The sequence below is a fragment of the Micropterus dolomieu genome, linkage group LG13, assembly GCF_021292245.1.
Source record: "Micropterus dolomieu isolate WLL.071019.BEF.003 ecotype Adirondacks linkage group LG13, ASM2129224v1, whole genome shotgun sequence".
Lineage (NCBI taxonomy): Eukaryota > Metazoa > Chordata > Actinopteri > Centrarchiformes > Centrarchidae > Micropterus > Micropterus dolomieu.
In genome coordinates this window covers 30,369,282-30,388,123 of record NC_060162.1, presented here as the reverse complement: position 1 = coordinate 30,388,123, position 18,842 = coordinate 30,369,282, and the positions used below count along the sequence as shown (strand labels likewise).

Here is an 18,842-nt window from a genome sequence, read left to right as displayed (position 1 = left end):
CAAAGTAGAGAGAATGACAGACGCCCTCTGCTGACCGCCAAGCTTGAGGTAGTAACTTCCAGGTCACAACAAAAGAACAATGCAAAATTGAGAAAGAAGAATCCAATAAGTATTTTAATCTCTAAGACAATCAGATAAGATTGTTTTTCGTTTTCCGTTTTTTAATATCAAAACGAAAAATGAGTTGTTTTCTGATTTTTGTTTCCCTATTTATTAATGGCAATTGGGAAACAAGCTGTTTTTCATTTTTGTTTTTTTTTGCGTTTAAAATTGAAAATCCGTTGGCCGCCAAGTACACGGACCGCTTACGCACTGCATCCTAACCATGGCATTTTCACCCTCCTCCCATCTGGCAGGCATTATAGGAGCCTATGCTCTTGCACCAGTAGGCTCAGGAAAAGCTTCTTCTCCAAGGCTGTGGGCCTGCTGAAATGTCTTTCTAATACCACCTGTGGACTATTCATATTTTTGCAGAGACTGAACCCCTACACTGTTTAATAATGTAACTGTACATATAATAACCAATTGTATGTATAACATATTGAATCTACATTGTTATATTCTGCACCTTACAGAATACATATATGATGATCATACTATACATACAACCTTACATTTACACTCTCCATTCTCTAACTCTGTCCACTTCATTTTTTTTCATATATTCACATATACTGTATAATATCTGTATATTTAAACTCCACTGTACATATTGTAAGGTATAGCATAACTGCATTTATCTGTATAAAACACTATATTTCTGCACTTCTGTTTAGATGCTAACTGCATTTCATTAGTTCTGTACACAAAATATGCCTAATGACAATAAAGTTGAATCTAATTTAATCATCAGGTTGTATTTTCTTAGGGTGTACTCACACTAGGCGATCTGTACGGTGCCCGAGCATGTTTAACCCCCAAAGTCCGGTTTGTTTGATCAGTGTGAGCACTCCGTGCCGAGCCTTGACACGGTACGCTTGGGCTGGACTCCGGCATGGTACGCATGTAGTGTGATCGCAAACCCTGCCTAAATACGGAACCCCGACACAAACTCCCCTATGCCATGCAAGACAGAGAGAGACAGTGCTTTTTTTTCTTCCAAAAGAGTACAGTGATTCGCACAGAATGGCGGTCGATATTGACTTCCAGCGACGTACAGCGTGCTTACCTCATCTGTCCTTGTTAGCTGGGCTCCTGACATGCTTGCTAATAAGTTTTTTTATGATGGGTCTCTGACATTGACAGTTGTTTTGGATAGATTTGTGCAGTGGTGTTCATGAGAGAGAGAGAGAAATGTAATCAACTACGATTGTAAATAGGACTAGTAAAAAAATCACATATCTATATGTGGCGGGCCGCCACAAACAAATGTGTGTGGGAAACACTGACTGAGTGATGAAGTAAACGTGCTCCGGCTTGGATCGGTAGCTGCAATATCAGTGCAGGCCAGCGGGAGCGTGGGGGGGGGGACAATCTTGCTCGGGTACAGTACAAGGCAAATGGGCCAAGTGCGAGTACACCCTTAATGTTATCATGAACTTAAATATGACCAATAGCATGGAACTTTGGTCATGTAAGGTAATGAAAATAAATTTAGACAGCTAAGCAGTAATCAATAATACAAATATAGCCGCATGTGGCGATTTGCGGGTTCATACCTTTTTTCGCAATATTGCCATCAAAACATAAATTATCATGAATTCATGCATTAATTCATGCATGATTTATGCATTACTTCATGCATTAATATCTCATAAATCATCAGGAACTAGCAGGTGTTCAGAGTCTTTCATTCATGACTTCATGGATGAACAACACATTAATTAAAACATTAACTAAGATGAGTACATGATCATGAATTATGATTTATTAATCATGATCATGATGTTTTCTTTGTTTGTGAAAAAAACTGGTCATAAATATCCATTGTGGGTACAGTTAAAAGTTAGTACATGAGTCATCATGAATTCCTGCAGGAAAAAGCATGAATTCATGCATGTAAGACTTGAATTATTAGGGGGATATACAAGAATCCCCATTACCTTGAAGAGTATATCAATTAAAGTGAGATATGTGTCTCATTTATCATGATCTCTGAGTTAATAAGCATGTTCATGTCTTCTTTAAAGTAGTCTGCAGGTAAACTGGCAGACCCCAAAAGTGGAAAATCACAACACATAGCACTGGTATTCTGTTGACATCCAAACACCTAGGTCATCATTAACTAAGCATTACCTTCTCATGACTTCATCGTGTTTGTGGCCCCTAAACTAAAGTGGTGAATTGTTGAGCCGACTTTTAAAGTCAAAATGCTACTGATGTGGACTTTGAGCTATTCAATGCTGCAAGACTTGAAAAAAAACAATAACTAAACAAATCAATGGCACAAACACATGGCTGCATAAACACATGGCAGTACATAGCACATCCAAACTACCTGCTTAGTTTTTATAAATATCTAGTAAGGATCCATCATCCTTCTTCTTTTCTCTGCCTACATGAAATCAGTTACTGTTATGAGTTGTAGTTTTTTCCCTGAGTCTGAGTTTTTGCCATTGTTTCATATGTCTATTTGCCTGTTTCTCTCGTTCCTTGTCCTAAGTAGTTTATGTCTCGTCTTTTATCTTAGCTCTTGGTCCTGTGTTTTAGTTCTTTGTCTTTGTTCCCAGTCCTGTGCCTCGGTTTTGTTTTAGTATTTACTTCTTGTTCCTCATCTGTTAGTTTAGTCTGCTCTGTATTCTGTATCTTAGCTCCTCGTTCTGTGTCTCGGTTCATGTCTTAGTGTTTTGGGGTTCACTCATGTCCGTCTCTGTCTGTCACTCATGTCTGTCTTCTTGATGCCTTAGTTCCCAGTTCAGTGTTTTACTTAGCTTCGTCTGTGTTCCTTGTTGGTGTTAGTTCAGTGGGGATGTGTCTGCTTGTGTCTTGATTCGTTTATATTTATTCCATCTGTTCAGTAACCTGTGTCATGTCTATTCCCTCCAGTATCCCTCTGCCTGACTGTCTCTCTGTTCTCCCCTCTGCTCTCTCTCTGCCTGCCTCGTTAGCCTCATGTCTGTCACCTGTGTTGCTCCCGCCCTGCTCGTTATCCCTGGTATATATGTGTGGTCTTTCTGTTCAGCCCTTGTCCGGTCATTGTTCGTGTTACCTTCTGTGCGTGGCTTCCCCAGTGTTACAGTGTCTTGGGGTGTGTAGTCCTGTGTAGCCTGCTCTGCTCATCGCTCTCGTCTTTTCACCCGGCTTCTATGGTTTTTGGTTTCTTTTGGATTCCTTGTTTTTGGACTTATCAGCCACTCCGCCTGTAAGTGTGCTCGCCTTTGTTTATTAAGCTTTTTGAACTATACCTGCTATGCTCTACGTGTCCTGCATTTGGGTCCTCCAACCTGCCTTACCACCACTCACCGTAACAGTTACAGTTAACAGGGAAACTGGTGCCGAATGTCCTTCAATAAACGACCAAGTGTTCCTCTCTTGTATTTGTTACCAAGCCAGTAGGTCCATTCTATGACTGCAAGATGGTCTTTCAATAGCTTGGCATTTCGGTTTCCCCTCAATTGCCATATTTGATTTGTATGTTAACCATGCCCTCTCCAAGTGCTGAGTGTGAGCTCCACTAACAGGATCAACAAACCACCTTGAATGATTCACGGGGAAATGCCTGTAGCCCAAATTGGTGAGAGCACCCCTATATTCCCTCCACTCATCACTAAGGATGTGGCGCACATGCTTCACCACTAATGGAATCAGATGGTGGCGGGACCTCCTCTTGACCAGCCTCAGAATAGGTGATAGGCTTTGATGCTTTTCTTTCACGCCAAGCATGCCAAAAACCCACTTTTTGCGCCTCCAGGTGTTGGATATTCTCCCACGAGCATACTGTAAAAACAACATACTTAACATCCAACACTTAAATTCACTATTAACTTCATATAAGAAATCAGAATTAAGTAATTTAGCCTGAGCCTAAAGCCCCTTTTCCACTGCACAGTACCAGCTTGACTCTCCTTGACTTTTTTGGTTTTCCATCGTGTAAAAGTTGTATCTATCGCTCACAGAGCCCTCTGCTCCCACCGTCACACAGACCGCTGCAGCAACAACGGCAGAGGAAAACACAGCTGGAAGGATTTCACACCGCTTATCTCTCTCAACATTCTGAGGAATGTTGAAACACTTTAACCTAAATAAAGAGCCAACTGTGTGTAGGACGCTGGTGTGTCTTTCGCATTGAACATTATGTCGCGGCAGTTGTGTGTGGTTTTGCCATAACGACCAGCTACATTGAAGGGTACTATCTGCAATGGGAAACAGAGGATGCCAAACCGAGTCAAGTTGAGCTGGTACTGGAAAAACGCTATAAAGGTCTTTCAAGGTATTTTCATGTCAGCGCAGTGCGTCACAACCAGTGACATTTTGGTAATTTTAGATTTTTAAACACATATTTTAAAACATAACTAATATTGATAAAACCAACCACAACCATTTGATCCAAGGCACACTAAAATAGGGCGCCAAGTCGGCATACTATCTGCATTTACCACATTCTGTGTGTATACTAGTGTTGGTGTAGTGTTTCTCAACAGGGGCGGTACCGCCCCCCAGGGGGCATTCCAAGGATGATGGGGGGAGCTGGAAGTAATATTTTGGAAAGGGGGGCGCTGAGCTGCTTTTGTGGGGCGGTTGTTAGTTGGAAATTCTGAAATGAGATTACACACCAGTTTACCCCACTGCGTGTTTATTTCTCTGAGGAATACACCATGAACATCTTCTAATCGCAGTGGTTTCACATTTAGAAGAGGGATATTCTGCTGTCGGACTCAACCCGAAAGCAACGTCGCTGCGACACCAGTGAGTGACGTGCACCCACCTCGCGCTGTTGCAGACAGTTTGTGCCAAAGCAGACATACACAGGAGTTTCAGTAGGCTTTAAAAAGCGATTTAATTAATAAATTTAATGTTAAAAACTGAAGCCCTGACTTGTTCTGTTGGACTGTTAGCGGCACTTTATCAGAGGTGCTGAAGTTAACAGGTGAGATTTCTGCCTGATGACAGGTGTTGTTGGTTTCCCCCAGCATAAGCTCCTCATCTCATCCAGTTCTGTGTGTCAGATGGTCGAGGGGAAGCGAATCAGTAACATAATGCAGTACAGGGCATGTAGTAAAATATTATGAATTCTCTTTAAATGGGCTAATGACAACTTTTTTTCTTAACATGTCAGAGAACACAGAGATGTGGGAGAGATTGTGAATGTGCAGAAAGTCTTGAACATGAGCAGATAAGTTGTTTCCCATACGTTCATTTATTTGTGGCGGCCCGCCACAAAATCCGCGCCAACCGCCACATATTGACTTTCGATTTTTTTTTTTTACTAGGCCTGTTTAAAATCGTAGTTGATTGCAGAGCTACTGGCAGCGCGTATTCGCTCAGTACATCCTCTCGCTCGTTCCGCCCTCTCTCTTGCTCTCCCTCATGAACATCGCTGCACAGATCTGTCCAACACAACACTGTAACACTGTCAATGTCGGAGACCCAGTTTAAAAAAAGTTATTAGCAAGCATGTAAGGAGCCTAGCTAATAAGGAGAGCTAAGTTAAAGTTAGAATACAGCTGGGTTTTCGAGGCTAACAGGCTGTATCTGGGCCACAGTTACACTGTCATTCTGTGAGAAACAATGATTTATGATATGATAAGTTATTAACAGATGAGCTAATGAAGTCCAGTCAATAACTTAATAAAAAAGGATTAATTTATCACTGAGATGAAAAGGGGCCACAAACATATTTAAATAGTTTACTTCCCCACAAAAGACAACAAAGAGGAGGGAAGACTTGATCATGTGTGTTGACTTAGCAGGGATGATATTAAATAAGTTTATCTACAGGAGAAAATATTTAAAAGCAATAAAGAATGCCTGAGAGCCTCACTAGATTATATTCTATTATAATTATATATTTTGCCAGATGAATTTTGTGTTTGCCTTTATAAAATAAGACATTTCCGCCATAAATTCGTGCGGAAAAGGCAGACATTTTCACCAGAATGCAGGAAATTTAATGTTTAATGCTCACAATCTTCTGGGGCAGGACCCCCATACCCCCCCACTTCTTTGGTGCCCCATCCAAAAAAACAGTGTCTGGCTTCACACACAGTTTCTGGGAGGAACATTCACTTATTAGTTAAATATAATTACTTTTCACATGGCTTTTTTGTTACCTCGGAAAGTAATTAATATGTTCTTTGTCATTCAGTTATGTGGTTTTTTCCCATGTTTTTAATAACATGGGACCTGGGACCTGGATAATGGAGCGCTGGCCCAAAAAAAGGTTGAGAACCACTGGTCAGTTCAATCCTAGGGGCTGCTACCATTAAGCCACTGAGTAAGGCACTTAAACCCTTATTGCTCAAGGGATACTGTCCCTGTAGTTAGTTTACTGTAAGGTACTCTGGATAAGAAATTGTCCAAATAATAATATATTTAAGTAATATCTCTCTCTCTTTCTTGCTCTCTGTATATGTGTATGTACAAATAATGTAAATGTAATGTAAACAGATTTGAGTTAACAAAGCCGGAGCTAATACTGTTACACATTCTAACAGCAGAATTTAGCACAAACACAAACTACCTTTCGTTTGTGGTGGAAGTTACTCTCATTGATGACAACGAACTCTGTTTCATCTCCAAGGCGTTCCTTCATTTTTTTTATTGCCTAATTTTATGCTTAATTTCACATGTTGCGCGCCCTCGCGGACAGCAATTAGTTTTCGCAAAGGATCAATTTTTGGTCATGCCACTGCCTGGGAGCAGTTGCATTTGTTACCGTTACCCACCGCCGTCTCGTGTGTGGTAGACATCATGTTTCCAAACAAAAACATTATAAAAGTCCTTAATGATAACAAACTATTTGGAGCCCACTTTTCTCTGACGGAAATATCATACTTTGACAACACACTGGAAAACCACGCCCCACCAGAGCTATATTTGGGAAATGACGCTGATAACAAGAAAAACTTATACAGTCTTACGACTGGAACCAGGCCACAGGGAAGGGGAGGAGGAAGAGGAGTGCGGCAAGTCCACAAACACACATCGAGGTAACCCAGACGTTTTACCACACATGGTGACAGCATAATGTTAACATGGACTATAGCTATGAAAAGAGGCAAACGAAAGCAAGAGAATGTGCATAATGGGACAGATGCCATTGGTATGTGGACTGGCAACCTGAAATGTCGACGATGTTTAGTTAATTTTATTTTTCATAGCTTGCAGATAACTGGCTAGCAAGCTAGCTGCCTGGTGAACGGTTAGCTTTCTTTAATGCTCATTGTAACTTAATTGCCTGAAAATTACTTTTTTCTCATGTAACCTAATGTTATAGTGTACAATAACATTATTTGCCAGCTTTCTAATGCCTGGTACAATTAGTTAAGGTGAATAAACCTTTTAAATATTTAGGTTAGGCTCATTGTTATATTATCTTTACCTTGTTCACTAACTTAACAGAACATTAATCCTGAGCATAGCTTGTCATACATAGTCATACATATACATGTAGCTTGTCTACATAGTATTGTAGACAAGCTAACATTAGGTTAGCTATGGTGGTTTCGTACTATTTTGAACTAGGCTAGCATAAGTCATTCAATAACCAGAATAACTGATATTGATTGGATTCTCTCCCTGTATCCTTTTTTAAAGTCACAATATTAATAATCCTAATGGGCAAAACCCCACTATTTAAATACATGACATTAATGCCTGTGTGAGTGAGAGAGAGAGAGAATAACATCATTGATATCTTAGTCTGCAAATCTGAACAGTATAAGCAATGTAAGTTATTGATGCTTTATTTATGCTTGTATGTTGTTCCTAAAATGTAATTCGCTTTTATAAAAGTGTCTGCCAAATGAATGAATGAGTAAATAAGTCATGCCTTCATGTTCACCATGATAATATAAAAGTTGAAATGTATAGATGACATTCTGTTGGGAGTAATACAAATGAATGTATCAGCAATGTTATTACTTAAAATAGACTGTAAGTACTAGTTAATTGAGTGAGCTTAGGTTCACTTTATCCTAAAGCACTCTCTTCTTTCCCCTTCACCAAAAACATGATTTTTCAGTGGTTATGAAGTGCTGTTTTGAAATTGTTCTCTTAAACTTGTCTATTCTTCCCCCCAGATCTGTCCGTGAAGCAATATCCACAAGATATGCTGAAGAAATCTCTAAGAACCAAGAAGGCTGAAAAAGGTACATTTAGTAAATCATTTTGTCTGTTTTTTTCAGCCGAAGCCCCAGTGTACATTTTTGGCATTCACTGTATTTTTTTAACATCCATAATTAAATATTCAAAGACATTACAAAAACACTGTCCCTTATAAGAATAAACCTTCGGCTGAGAAAATGTTCCAACCATCATTGTAATAGTTTTATGTAATGCAGGAGCCTTTTCTCTATATCATTTGGCTTGTTTTATAGTGAACAATGTAGTCTATGACAGTGGTTGGATCTTCTTGGATCTTTATCCTCAACATATGTACAGCATTATCCGATAAGAAGAGGTGGTTGAATGTTTAATAGTAATGGTTGCTAATTTTGTACCTTTTTCAAAATTTCCAGTGCCTCGGTCCTCAAACAGTGAACTAAGTACATCTGTTGGAGATGAGCCAGTTGTAAGAGGTAAAGACTATTAAACATAACAGTAAAAATACAGCTGTTTTGTCAAGCTGTTGACACTCAGCTTAGACATTAGCATACATTACTTGCTAAAAAGTACACTTAACAGCATCTGTTGCAAAAATCTTGATTTTTCATCTGTCGTTGAAACTTGTGTGTGTTTCAAGTGTTTCCACCTTTGGGGAACCAGGAACCTAACCCACAGACCTCTGCAGCAGAAAAGGCTAAAGAACTGGTAAGAATATGTTTCACACTCAACTACATTTAACAAAACGCTGAAATATGTGATGATGCTTTCCATGTGATTTTATGATTCTTTGGTCACTTGCTATTTTAAGCTGTACATGGATAGATTCAATAGTTTAAAATAATATACATCTGCATAACAGCATCTGATAATGAGGTCTTAATTGATAACAGAAGCATCCGCTCTGCAGACAGCTCTACAGGAGGCTAAGCAAACCATGGAAGGCCAAAAGAGAGAGATTGCCACCTTAAAAGACTGGGTTGATATGCTAACTGAAGAGCTAAATTTCCTGAGGAAGAGGCTTAAAGAAGGTTAAGCTTATTTTAAAGCTATATTGATTGTCAAAATATCATTGCCAGATATAATCATTGTCAATAATTCCTATACTGTTTGATCTGACTGATTTTCACAGCTCTTGCAGTAAGAAGTGACAAGGGGGGAGATGTGGCTATTACTACACCAGCTGTATGGCAGGCACCTGGAAAGAGGAAACCGGAGTCAGATACAACAGATTCCTCATCGTCTGAGTCATCAGATTCTGAGCCTGATTCTGAGTCCTCTGAGGCCAAGAAGGTCAAGAAGAAGTTAAAGTCCCGGCCAAGAAAATGCACAAGATACTAAGAGGTACAGTATGCAGTGACGTGTACACAAATATATACAGCTGTTACATTGACATTACATTTATTAATTTAGCTGACGCTTTTATCCAAAGTGACTTACAATTGCTATATACAGGTGCTGGTCATATTATTAGAATATCATCACAAAGTTGATTTATTTCAGTAATTCCATTCAAAAAGTGAAACTTGTATAATGTATACATTCATTCCACACAGACTGATATATTTCAAGTGTTCATTCCTTTTAATTTTTATGATTATAACTGACAACTAATGAAAACCCCAAAATCAGTATCTCAGAAAATTAGAATATTGTGAAAAGGTTCAATATTGAAGACACCTGGTGCCACACTCTAATTGGCTAAATAACTCAGAACACCTGCAAAGGCCTTTAAATGGTCTCTCAGTCTAGTTCTGTAGGCTACACAATCATGGGGAAGACTGCTGACTTGTCCAAAAGACGACCATTGACACCTTGCACAAGGAGGGCAAGAGTTCATTGCTAAAGAGGCTGGCTGTTCACAGAGCTCTGTATCCAAGCACATTAGTAGAGAGGCGAAGGGAAGGAAAAGATGTGGTAGAAAAAAGTGTACAAGCAATAGGGATAACCGCACCATGGAGAGGATTGTGAAACAAAACCCATTCAAAAATGTGGGGGAGATTCACAAAGAGTGGACTGCAGCTGGAGTCAGTGCTTCAAGAACCACCACGCACAGACGTATGCAAGACATGGGTTTCAGCTGTCGCATTCCTTGTGTCAAGCCACTCTTGAACAAGACACAGCGTCAGAAGCGTCTCGCCTGGGCTAAAGACAAAAAGGACAGCAATGACTGGGAAGAGCAGATAAGGAACTGGTCTGCTGCTGAGTGGTCCAAAGTTATGTTCTGTGATGAAAGTAAATTTTGCATTTCCTTTGGAAATCAAGGTCCCAGAGTCTGGAGGAAGAGAGGAGAGGCACAGAATCCACGTTGCTTGAACTCCAGTGTAAAGTTTCCACAGTCAGTGATGGTTTGGGGTGCCATGCCATCTGCTGGTGTTGGTGCACTGTGTTTTCTTTTTGTTTTTTTAAATTACTTTATTTTCAGCTTTTCTCATTACAATAACACAGTAAGTACAAAACACAAACAGAAAACAGCGTCCAACCAAGGAGCAGAACTGACAAAAAGATAAGCTAAACAAAACAGAGGGAGGACTACCAGAGTATCGGAGTGCAAGGTCAAAGTTTGCTCAGGTTAGAGCCATAGCATAGCAGCAAACACACCAAGCAGGCAATCAAGTCTCATCAAGCAACATCAAAAATGGTTTCCACACCTTCAAGAAGTACTTTTGTGAGTTTCCCTCGTTGAAACGAATCTGTTCCATCTTTGCCATCAAAAGCATTTCATTAAGCCACTTCCTGAAACATGGGGACAGTGGAGACTTCCAGTCCAGTAGTATAATTTTTTTTTGCTGAAACCATACCTGCTCTAATAATCTGCTTTTGATGGGAAGGAAGGACCCTTGTATTGTCAGAACAAACAAAAATAGCCAATTTACAATCTGGCTGAATATTCACATCACATAGTTTGGAGAGACAGTCTAAAATGTCTCGCCAGAAATCACTTAATACTGGACAGTACCAGAATAAATGTGATAGAGACCCTTCTTCTATACCACACCTATCACACAGGGAGGAAACGGATTTAAATATTTTGTGAAGTTTGGTTTTGGAGTAGTGCAGTCTATGTAAGACTTTAAATTGAATTACTCTGTATCTAGAACTAATATAGCAGCTCTGTATACCGGGCAAACATTCCTCCCACAGTTCATCCGTCACCGGAACACCCAGTTCAGCAGCCCAGGCCTCCCGGAGACGGTTGGTTCCTGCTGGTATTGTAAAAGCAGTGACAAAGCGGGAGATGCTTAGAGTCAGGTTGTGAGAGAAGTAACTCATAAAAGACATGATTCTTTGGTTTGACTGTGAATTCTGGGATATGTTCCTGTACAAAATGCCTGACTTGAAGGTAACAAAAAAAATGATGTTGAGGGAGGCGGTACTTAGTTTGGAGCTGAAAGAAATGAAGCAAATTTATCGTCTATGTAAAGATCACCAATACAGCACAGCCCCCTCTCCCTCCAGTCCAGAAACACTCTGTCTACCAGGAAGTTCAGCAGGAAGCACTTCACGCTGAACATGATAAACTCCATGCCACGCCGCATTGCTGCAGTAATTCAGGCAAAAGGAGCCCCAACTAAGTATTGAGGGCTGTACATGCTCATACTACATACTTCATGTTCATACTTTTCAATTGGCTAACATTTCTAAAAATCCTTTTTTTGTATTGGTCTTAAGTAATATTCAAATTTTCGGAGATACTGAATTTGGGATTTTCATTAGTTGTCAGTTTTAATCATCACAATTAAATGAAATAAACATTTGAAATATATCAGTCTGTGTGTAATGAATGAAAATAATATCCAAGTTTCACTTTTTGAATGGAATTACTGAAATAAATCAACTCTTTGATGATATTCTAATTATATGACCAGCACCTGTATGTCAGAGGTCTCACGTCTCTGGAGCAACTAGGGATTAAGTGTCTTGCTCAGGGACACATTAGTGGATGGGTTACAGTGGGGGATTGAACCCGGGTCTCTCACACCAAAGTCACGTGTCTTATCCACTGTATCATCACCAATTAGGCAGTAGGTCCATAATGAATGTTAACACCTACACTTTTTCCTCTAGTCAGTTCCACAGCACATCACATGTTCTTATTTTTGACAGGGCAAATTGCCAAAGAAAATGCAGGATATTATTTAATATCCACTCCCAACTAAATGGTTTGGGATTGCTCCTAATTATTGATTTATTTGGTGAATCTCAGAAGAAAACCAAATCACCATTACTGCAGCGGTGATCCCTCTCCTAAAAGGAGTTGTATGGCTCCTTTTTACCCAAATTTCACAGATTTTAAGTCTGTTGTTTTTGTGTAAACCAAGTTAGAACAGAGACCTGTAAAAAATGTTAGAACTGCTGCAGGTCTGTGGTAGTTTGTTTATATTTGTTTGATGATTAAGCAATTGTAAAATTGTATGTAACTGTATTATAGCACTATTACTAGGCTGTTTGGATTAAACCTTTAACACTTTATCTTGTCTTACAGTAAAAACCCCTGATGACTCCATCCGCCGCTACAACATGGTGTTGGAATAGATTAAAAAGGAACGCATTAGCTAAGCTGAGGCTTATGCAAGGCTTGGGGTTGATCGGAATACCATTGTGTCTCAGGCTCCAATTGCGGAACTTGCAGTGGCTAACCCAGATATGTTCAATACCTTGAGGTCTACCTTTAAAAGAAAGGACAGCCTGAAAAGGTTTGCCGAAACATGCAGGGATTTTTGTGAGCAGGAGCCAACAACTTCAGCTATCCTAAAGAAGAAGGATGATGGATCCTTACTAGATATTTATAAAAACTAAGCAGGTAGTTTGGATGTGCTATGTACTGCCATGTGTTTATGCAGCCATGTGTTTGTGCCATTGCCATTCATGTCAATGTACAGCTCTTTGGTCAACCTGGTTGTTTTTAAATGCATTTTATTGATAAAGTTGGATTGGACAATGGATTCAAAACAGACTACTCGACACAAACATCAAACTCCCAAACACAACCCATTCCATCATTTCAAGCTTTCTCCATGACCGCCAAATTAAAGTGAAAGTTGCTTCCACCATCTCAACACATTTCACCCCCCAAGCAGGAGTTCCACAGAGTGCAGTTCTGAGCCCACTTCTATTCCTCATGTACATCGCTGACATCTACTACCCCCCAGCTACCATAGCCACGTTTCACAGTTTGCAGATGATCTCTGCTACTGGTCCAGTTCCAAATTTCCAAACTTAGCAGCAAATAAACTTCATACATGCATATCTGAAATAGAAACCTGGTCAAACATGTGGAGAATCAAACTGAATCTTGCCAAGACACAATGTGTCCTCTTCACCAAGAACCACCACCTGCCCAACAATATCAACCTGTCACTAAACAATTAGAAAATATCAATGTAAGTAAAAAAGCAACATTTGTCAGTGTAACATCTCAAAACAACATGACCTGGACAAAAAACATAAATAACCTGGAGCAAAAAGCAAACAAACGATTGAACCACCTCAAAGCCCTCTGTGGAAAACATGGCCCCATCGCCCTAATTCAATTCAATTTTATTTATATAGTGACAGTTCACAATGACAGTTGTGTATTATTTACAGAGACCCAACAATTCCCACCATGAGCAAGCATTAGGCAACAGAGGCAAGGAAAAACTTCCTTTTAAGAGGCAGAAACCCTGCACAGTAATTGAAGTTTACTTGGCATACATCAGACCACTCTTTGAATACTTTGTCCCAGCTTGGATCACCATTTCTGACAATCAGCTACAACATCTACAAATTATCCAAAACAAAACACTGAAACTGTCTCACAGACTCCCATCTTACATCAGCAACCATTACATACACACCATAACCCGGCATCCAGACTGTCAGACAGATTTATTGTATTAAAACCGGGAGGTCGCCGGTTCAATCCCCGAACTGGCAGGATAAAATCTGGATGTGGAAAGTAAACCAAGCAATGCTTGCCCTCCCTCATTTACCACCACTGAGGTGCCCTTGAGCAAGGCCCATAACCCCAACAGCTTTAGTGGAGCTGCTTAGTGGCCAGCAGACCAGGCTGCGGTTGTACTGGGCAGCTTCCAGGTGTGAATGTGTAACAGTGTGAATGTCGAGCAGACAAAGTTAGTCATGGATTTCCACAAGGATCTGTGCTCTGACCAATCCTCTTCACTTCATATATGCTTCCTTTAGGCAATATTATCAGGAAACACTCCATAAACTTTCAATGTTATGCAGATAATACTCAGTTATATCTATCGATCAAGCCAGATGAAACTCATCAGTTAGCTAAACTTCAAACTGAATTATGTATCTATATAGAGGGTAGACATAAACAGTATGGCAGGTAATAAGCTACATTTGTGTACATGGAATATAAGAGGGGTCCATTGTCCTATTTGTAGGAGCCAAAATAGTAGTTTGTTTATATTTAAAGAACAGTAGTTATTATTTTAAGACTCCCCATATTTTTGGTTGTAGTTCCGATTCACTGATTTAATGGACAGTTTGGCCACTGATTGGCAAATCAGCCTCACCATAGTAGCTGTGGGTGTGGTATAATTAATAAAGGGAAGTTGGAAACAGGAGTGAGGCCCCTAGACCAAACAGTTTTTTTAACCATACCTTGTCTCACCTTATTTCATATCATTTTTGAGTCTGTGGGCTATTTATTTATTTATTTAATTTATATTTACATTGCACACATGTACACTAGCCTACAATGTTTTGGTAGGATCATAGGTCAAGTTTTATTTCTATAGGTCGTAACTCCCGTACCAATGTCGGGTGCCTTCTCGATGTCTACAAGATGGCGCCGCAGACGGCAGCCTCTGGATTACGCTCTGTAGTGCTTTTTGTGTTTTTGTTTAGTAATGCTGTTTTCTGCTGTCCCTCTCTGGAAACATTTACCAGAGAAGAGCTCTTAAATATTGGACTTTCAACTGCCCATAATATTCCACTGCTCCTTAACGTACCCCGAACTTTCCCGGAGTTATTAGTTGGAGGAGCAGAAGCTCTGTTTGGGATCCTTCGGAAACGGCACAGGGGAAAGGAGCAGGCGCGCTAGTTAAACTGAGACAGCGGGGTTTTCACACTGCGCTCCCTTCAATTCACCTGCCGAATGTCCGCTCTCTGGCCAACAAAATGGACGAGCTGCTTCTCCTCAACAGTACTAACTTGGACTTCTGCAGATCTGCCGCCCTCTGTTTCACCAAATCAGGAAACGGGCAGGAAACATCATTGCAGATCCATCTCACCCCGGACACAACCTGTTCCAGCTTCTCCCCTCTGGGAGGCGCTACAGAGCACTGTACGCCAGAACCAACAGACTTACGAACAGTTTCTTCCCACAAGCCGTCATTCTGATGAACAGCGGATTTCTGACTCACAGTGTAAGGAACAATTCTTGTGTAATAACCCAGTAACTCTGCCTCTAATCACCCACCTGTTTACTGGCTAAAACTTATTATTTATTCACCATTCTCTATTTCAGTGCTGTTCATATTGTTATATTGTAGATACTGTATACCAAATCCACCTCATTACTCCTGCACAAAATACTTATACTTATTTATTCCAGCATCCTTTGCACTATGCTTCATTGCACTGAGTACATGTGTACATGTATGCATGTATATGTACCTGTATATCACATCCACCTCCGACATGTACATACTCCTGCATCCTTTGCACTCTGCTCACTGCACTATTTGCCAATATGTCTATTATGTTTTTGTTCAGTGTTTACTTGTGTTGTCTACACTGAAGTCTGTGTCTGATTTTATATTCTTTTTATTATTATGATTTTGCATTTTTGTATGAGTAAGCACATCGTGAGCAATGTACAATCCTCTCTCTAGAAGCCGAGAAAGCCCTTGATTGGGTGGAATGGGCTTATTTATTTTATACTTTAAATAAATTTGGTCTCGGGGATAATTTCATTAGGTGGGTCAAAATTCTGCATTATAACTTTTAGGGGCTGAGACCAAATTGAGACCAAGACCGAAGGAGGGTGTGAATGAGTCAAGACCAAGACCAGTTCCCCACATGCCACACAATAAAATGTAGAACAAGATCATAGGTACTTCTCAAATTGAATCTGAAACATCCACATTCCCATTAAAACACCCATATACAAACACTAAGAGCTGAAATCAACTTAAATATTGCAATCGCCGGGAGGGGTGACAGTCGGGGTTATTGGTTGCATTTGAAGCAGTACGCTTTACATACAATCAAAGTTAGGACGTTAACAAATACATCAGAAGATGCAAAAGCAATTTATTGATATTACCAAAGTTATGGTTGAAATAAAATCCAGAGTCCTCAATGTCCGAGACCGAGACAAGACCAAGTACAAATGCGGTAGAGTCCGAGGTAAGACCAAGACCATCAAAAAGTGGTCTCAAGACCGGTCTAGAGTACTACAACACTAATATATATAACCCACTAGTGATAGCATTAGAGGGCAAAGCCTATGCGAAATAGAACTACACCTCATCACACAAGAATCGACTGAGGACTTTTGTTCAACTTGATAAATACAACTTGAGTAACTGCGTTGCAGGATTTGATCATTAGCATAAGCCACACCATCAGTACCAAAGTACAAAGTAAATTTGCATGCCATTATTAACTCCATATTCATTTAGATTAAGGCACAGTTTGACTTAATCATTCTTAAGTCTCACTTTATAGAGAGGCTTATTGTTTGACCTGTACGGCAGCCCTGCATCATTCACGACAATGAGAATAAAGCTAACAAAACAAACAAATCCGTTCAAATACAAATATAGTGTTATTCTCTAGATTGTATTTGTTGTATTTATTTGTTTGTGTTTTTTACAGATCCATCTCTGATGATGATACTTTAAGATACCTTGAGAGGTATTCCTTCCACAACCTGTCCAGGGTTACCCACATGTATGTAATCTTTAAACAGTGCAACTTGAAAGTGATAACACAATTGGTAACACACATTTCTCGATAGTGATGACTTTTTAAAAACTGTTCAGATAGATATCTTAGACAGAGCAGAGGCCCTATTCATGGATGGTGTGCACAAAAACCATGCCTTTACTCACACATCAACCTATTTTTATGAAGGAAGAATGTGCACCAAAGAGTGTACCTCACATATACTTCAGACCAGGCCTACACACAGATTTTAAGAGATAGCTGCTGGTAAAATTATATGGTGGAATGAAATATAAAGTGAGAGACATAACCTTCAGGTTGTTTGCCAATTTCACTGATTGTGTTATTATGTTTGCAGTCAACGCAGCGTTCTGTAAAATGCCAATCAAAGGTACATTTATAAACTTAATTTTAAAATATTGGAGTGGTGAATTTTATTATCCTTTTTATTTATCTGTCAATCTTTCAATTTTATTTTATGTCCGTTTCAGTATGAGCTATATGAATTAAACATTGATCAACCATCTGACGTATTGATAATTGAGATTGAAGTGAGATGAATTAGAGGATGGGTTCTATAAGCAGACACAATTGCAAGTAATGACTGCTGTTGCCAGCCTGGTATCATCAAAAGGCGTATGAATAACACGCTGATTTCTTAAGTCATTTGGTGGTTATTCCAACGTATTTTTTGTATTTTATGTTTTATTCCTTGCCATTTAGAGTCCATTGACTTTTTTGTGCAGAAACAGCGTGCCATTTTACGCATACTGTCACAGGTAAAATCAGCGTGTGTGGGATATAAATGTCCATGAAAGGGGTGGTCGGGTGGATCGTGAATTCGTCCCTGACCCAGGCGTTCGGTTCCCGAGTGAAACAATAATTACACAACATTAGTTTTTGGGTTTTATTGACGTTACATTAAGTAGGTTACCATTCTACATCATTGCTAAAGTTAGCCACGTTAGCTCGCCTAGAGTCCATTAGGTACTACGTTACGTAAGTCACTATGCAACATCGTTGCTAACATTAGCTACATAGCGATAGATATGTTAAAGGTTAAGTAGCTAGCTAGCTAACGATGGTAGCATTAGCATCCCCCCGATGTACTTTATTGCTAACCCTAACCATCATTAATTAAATATGCATGTCGACCCGTTAACCCTACAGCTGCGCAGATAGGGTTAACCTCCTTTGTGTTGCTTAGTTCTATAGGGACTGAACTGACACCCCGTTTCTGCACAATAGAAGTCAATGCAGTCTAAACAGCGTGAAATGACACGCGGAAACCTTAAAATGCCTTGACATGGCACACCAAAATGTCCTTAAAAGTGGCATGCTATTTATACGCCATTCCATGATATCATGTTGCTGTTGCTATTGGAGAACCTCATTCCACTGCACACAGATCAAAGTGAATACGAGTTTGTAACTCGATTCTGCTACATAGCAGTCCATATACATTAATACAGAAGCAATTATAACTAGAACTGCAAGCAGTTGTAAGCGGGGTCCAAGCCCCCCGGCGCCAGCCGCTCCCCTTGCCCTACGGAGTTTGAAATTAAAGGGACTTGTGTTTATGGGGATATAAAATGAATGTACGTCTATGGGAAGTGTTATTTAATATACATTTAATATACATATATATATATAGTTTTAGAACGCCACCTAGAAACCGATTGACACCACATTTCACACAGCCCCTCAGGAGGGCGTGCCAGATAAGGTCG

General features: G+C 39.8%; 1 protein-coding gene across 1 annotated transcript in view; it reads left to right on the top strand.

Moving 5' to 3' along the window:
• Nucleotides 1–3,150: 3,150 nt before the first annotated feature.
• The window catches only part of LOC123981469 (thyrotropin receptor-like), a 44,456-nt gene continuing 28,764 nt past the window's right edge, over nt 3,151–18,842 (top strand). The window contains 2 exon segments of the mRNA XM_046066311.1: nt 3,151–3,301; nt 17,044–17,118. Coding sequence (XP_045922267.1) covers nt 3,246–3,301; nt 17,044–17,118 — 131 coding nt within the window. The 5' untranslated portion in view covers nt 3,151–3,245.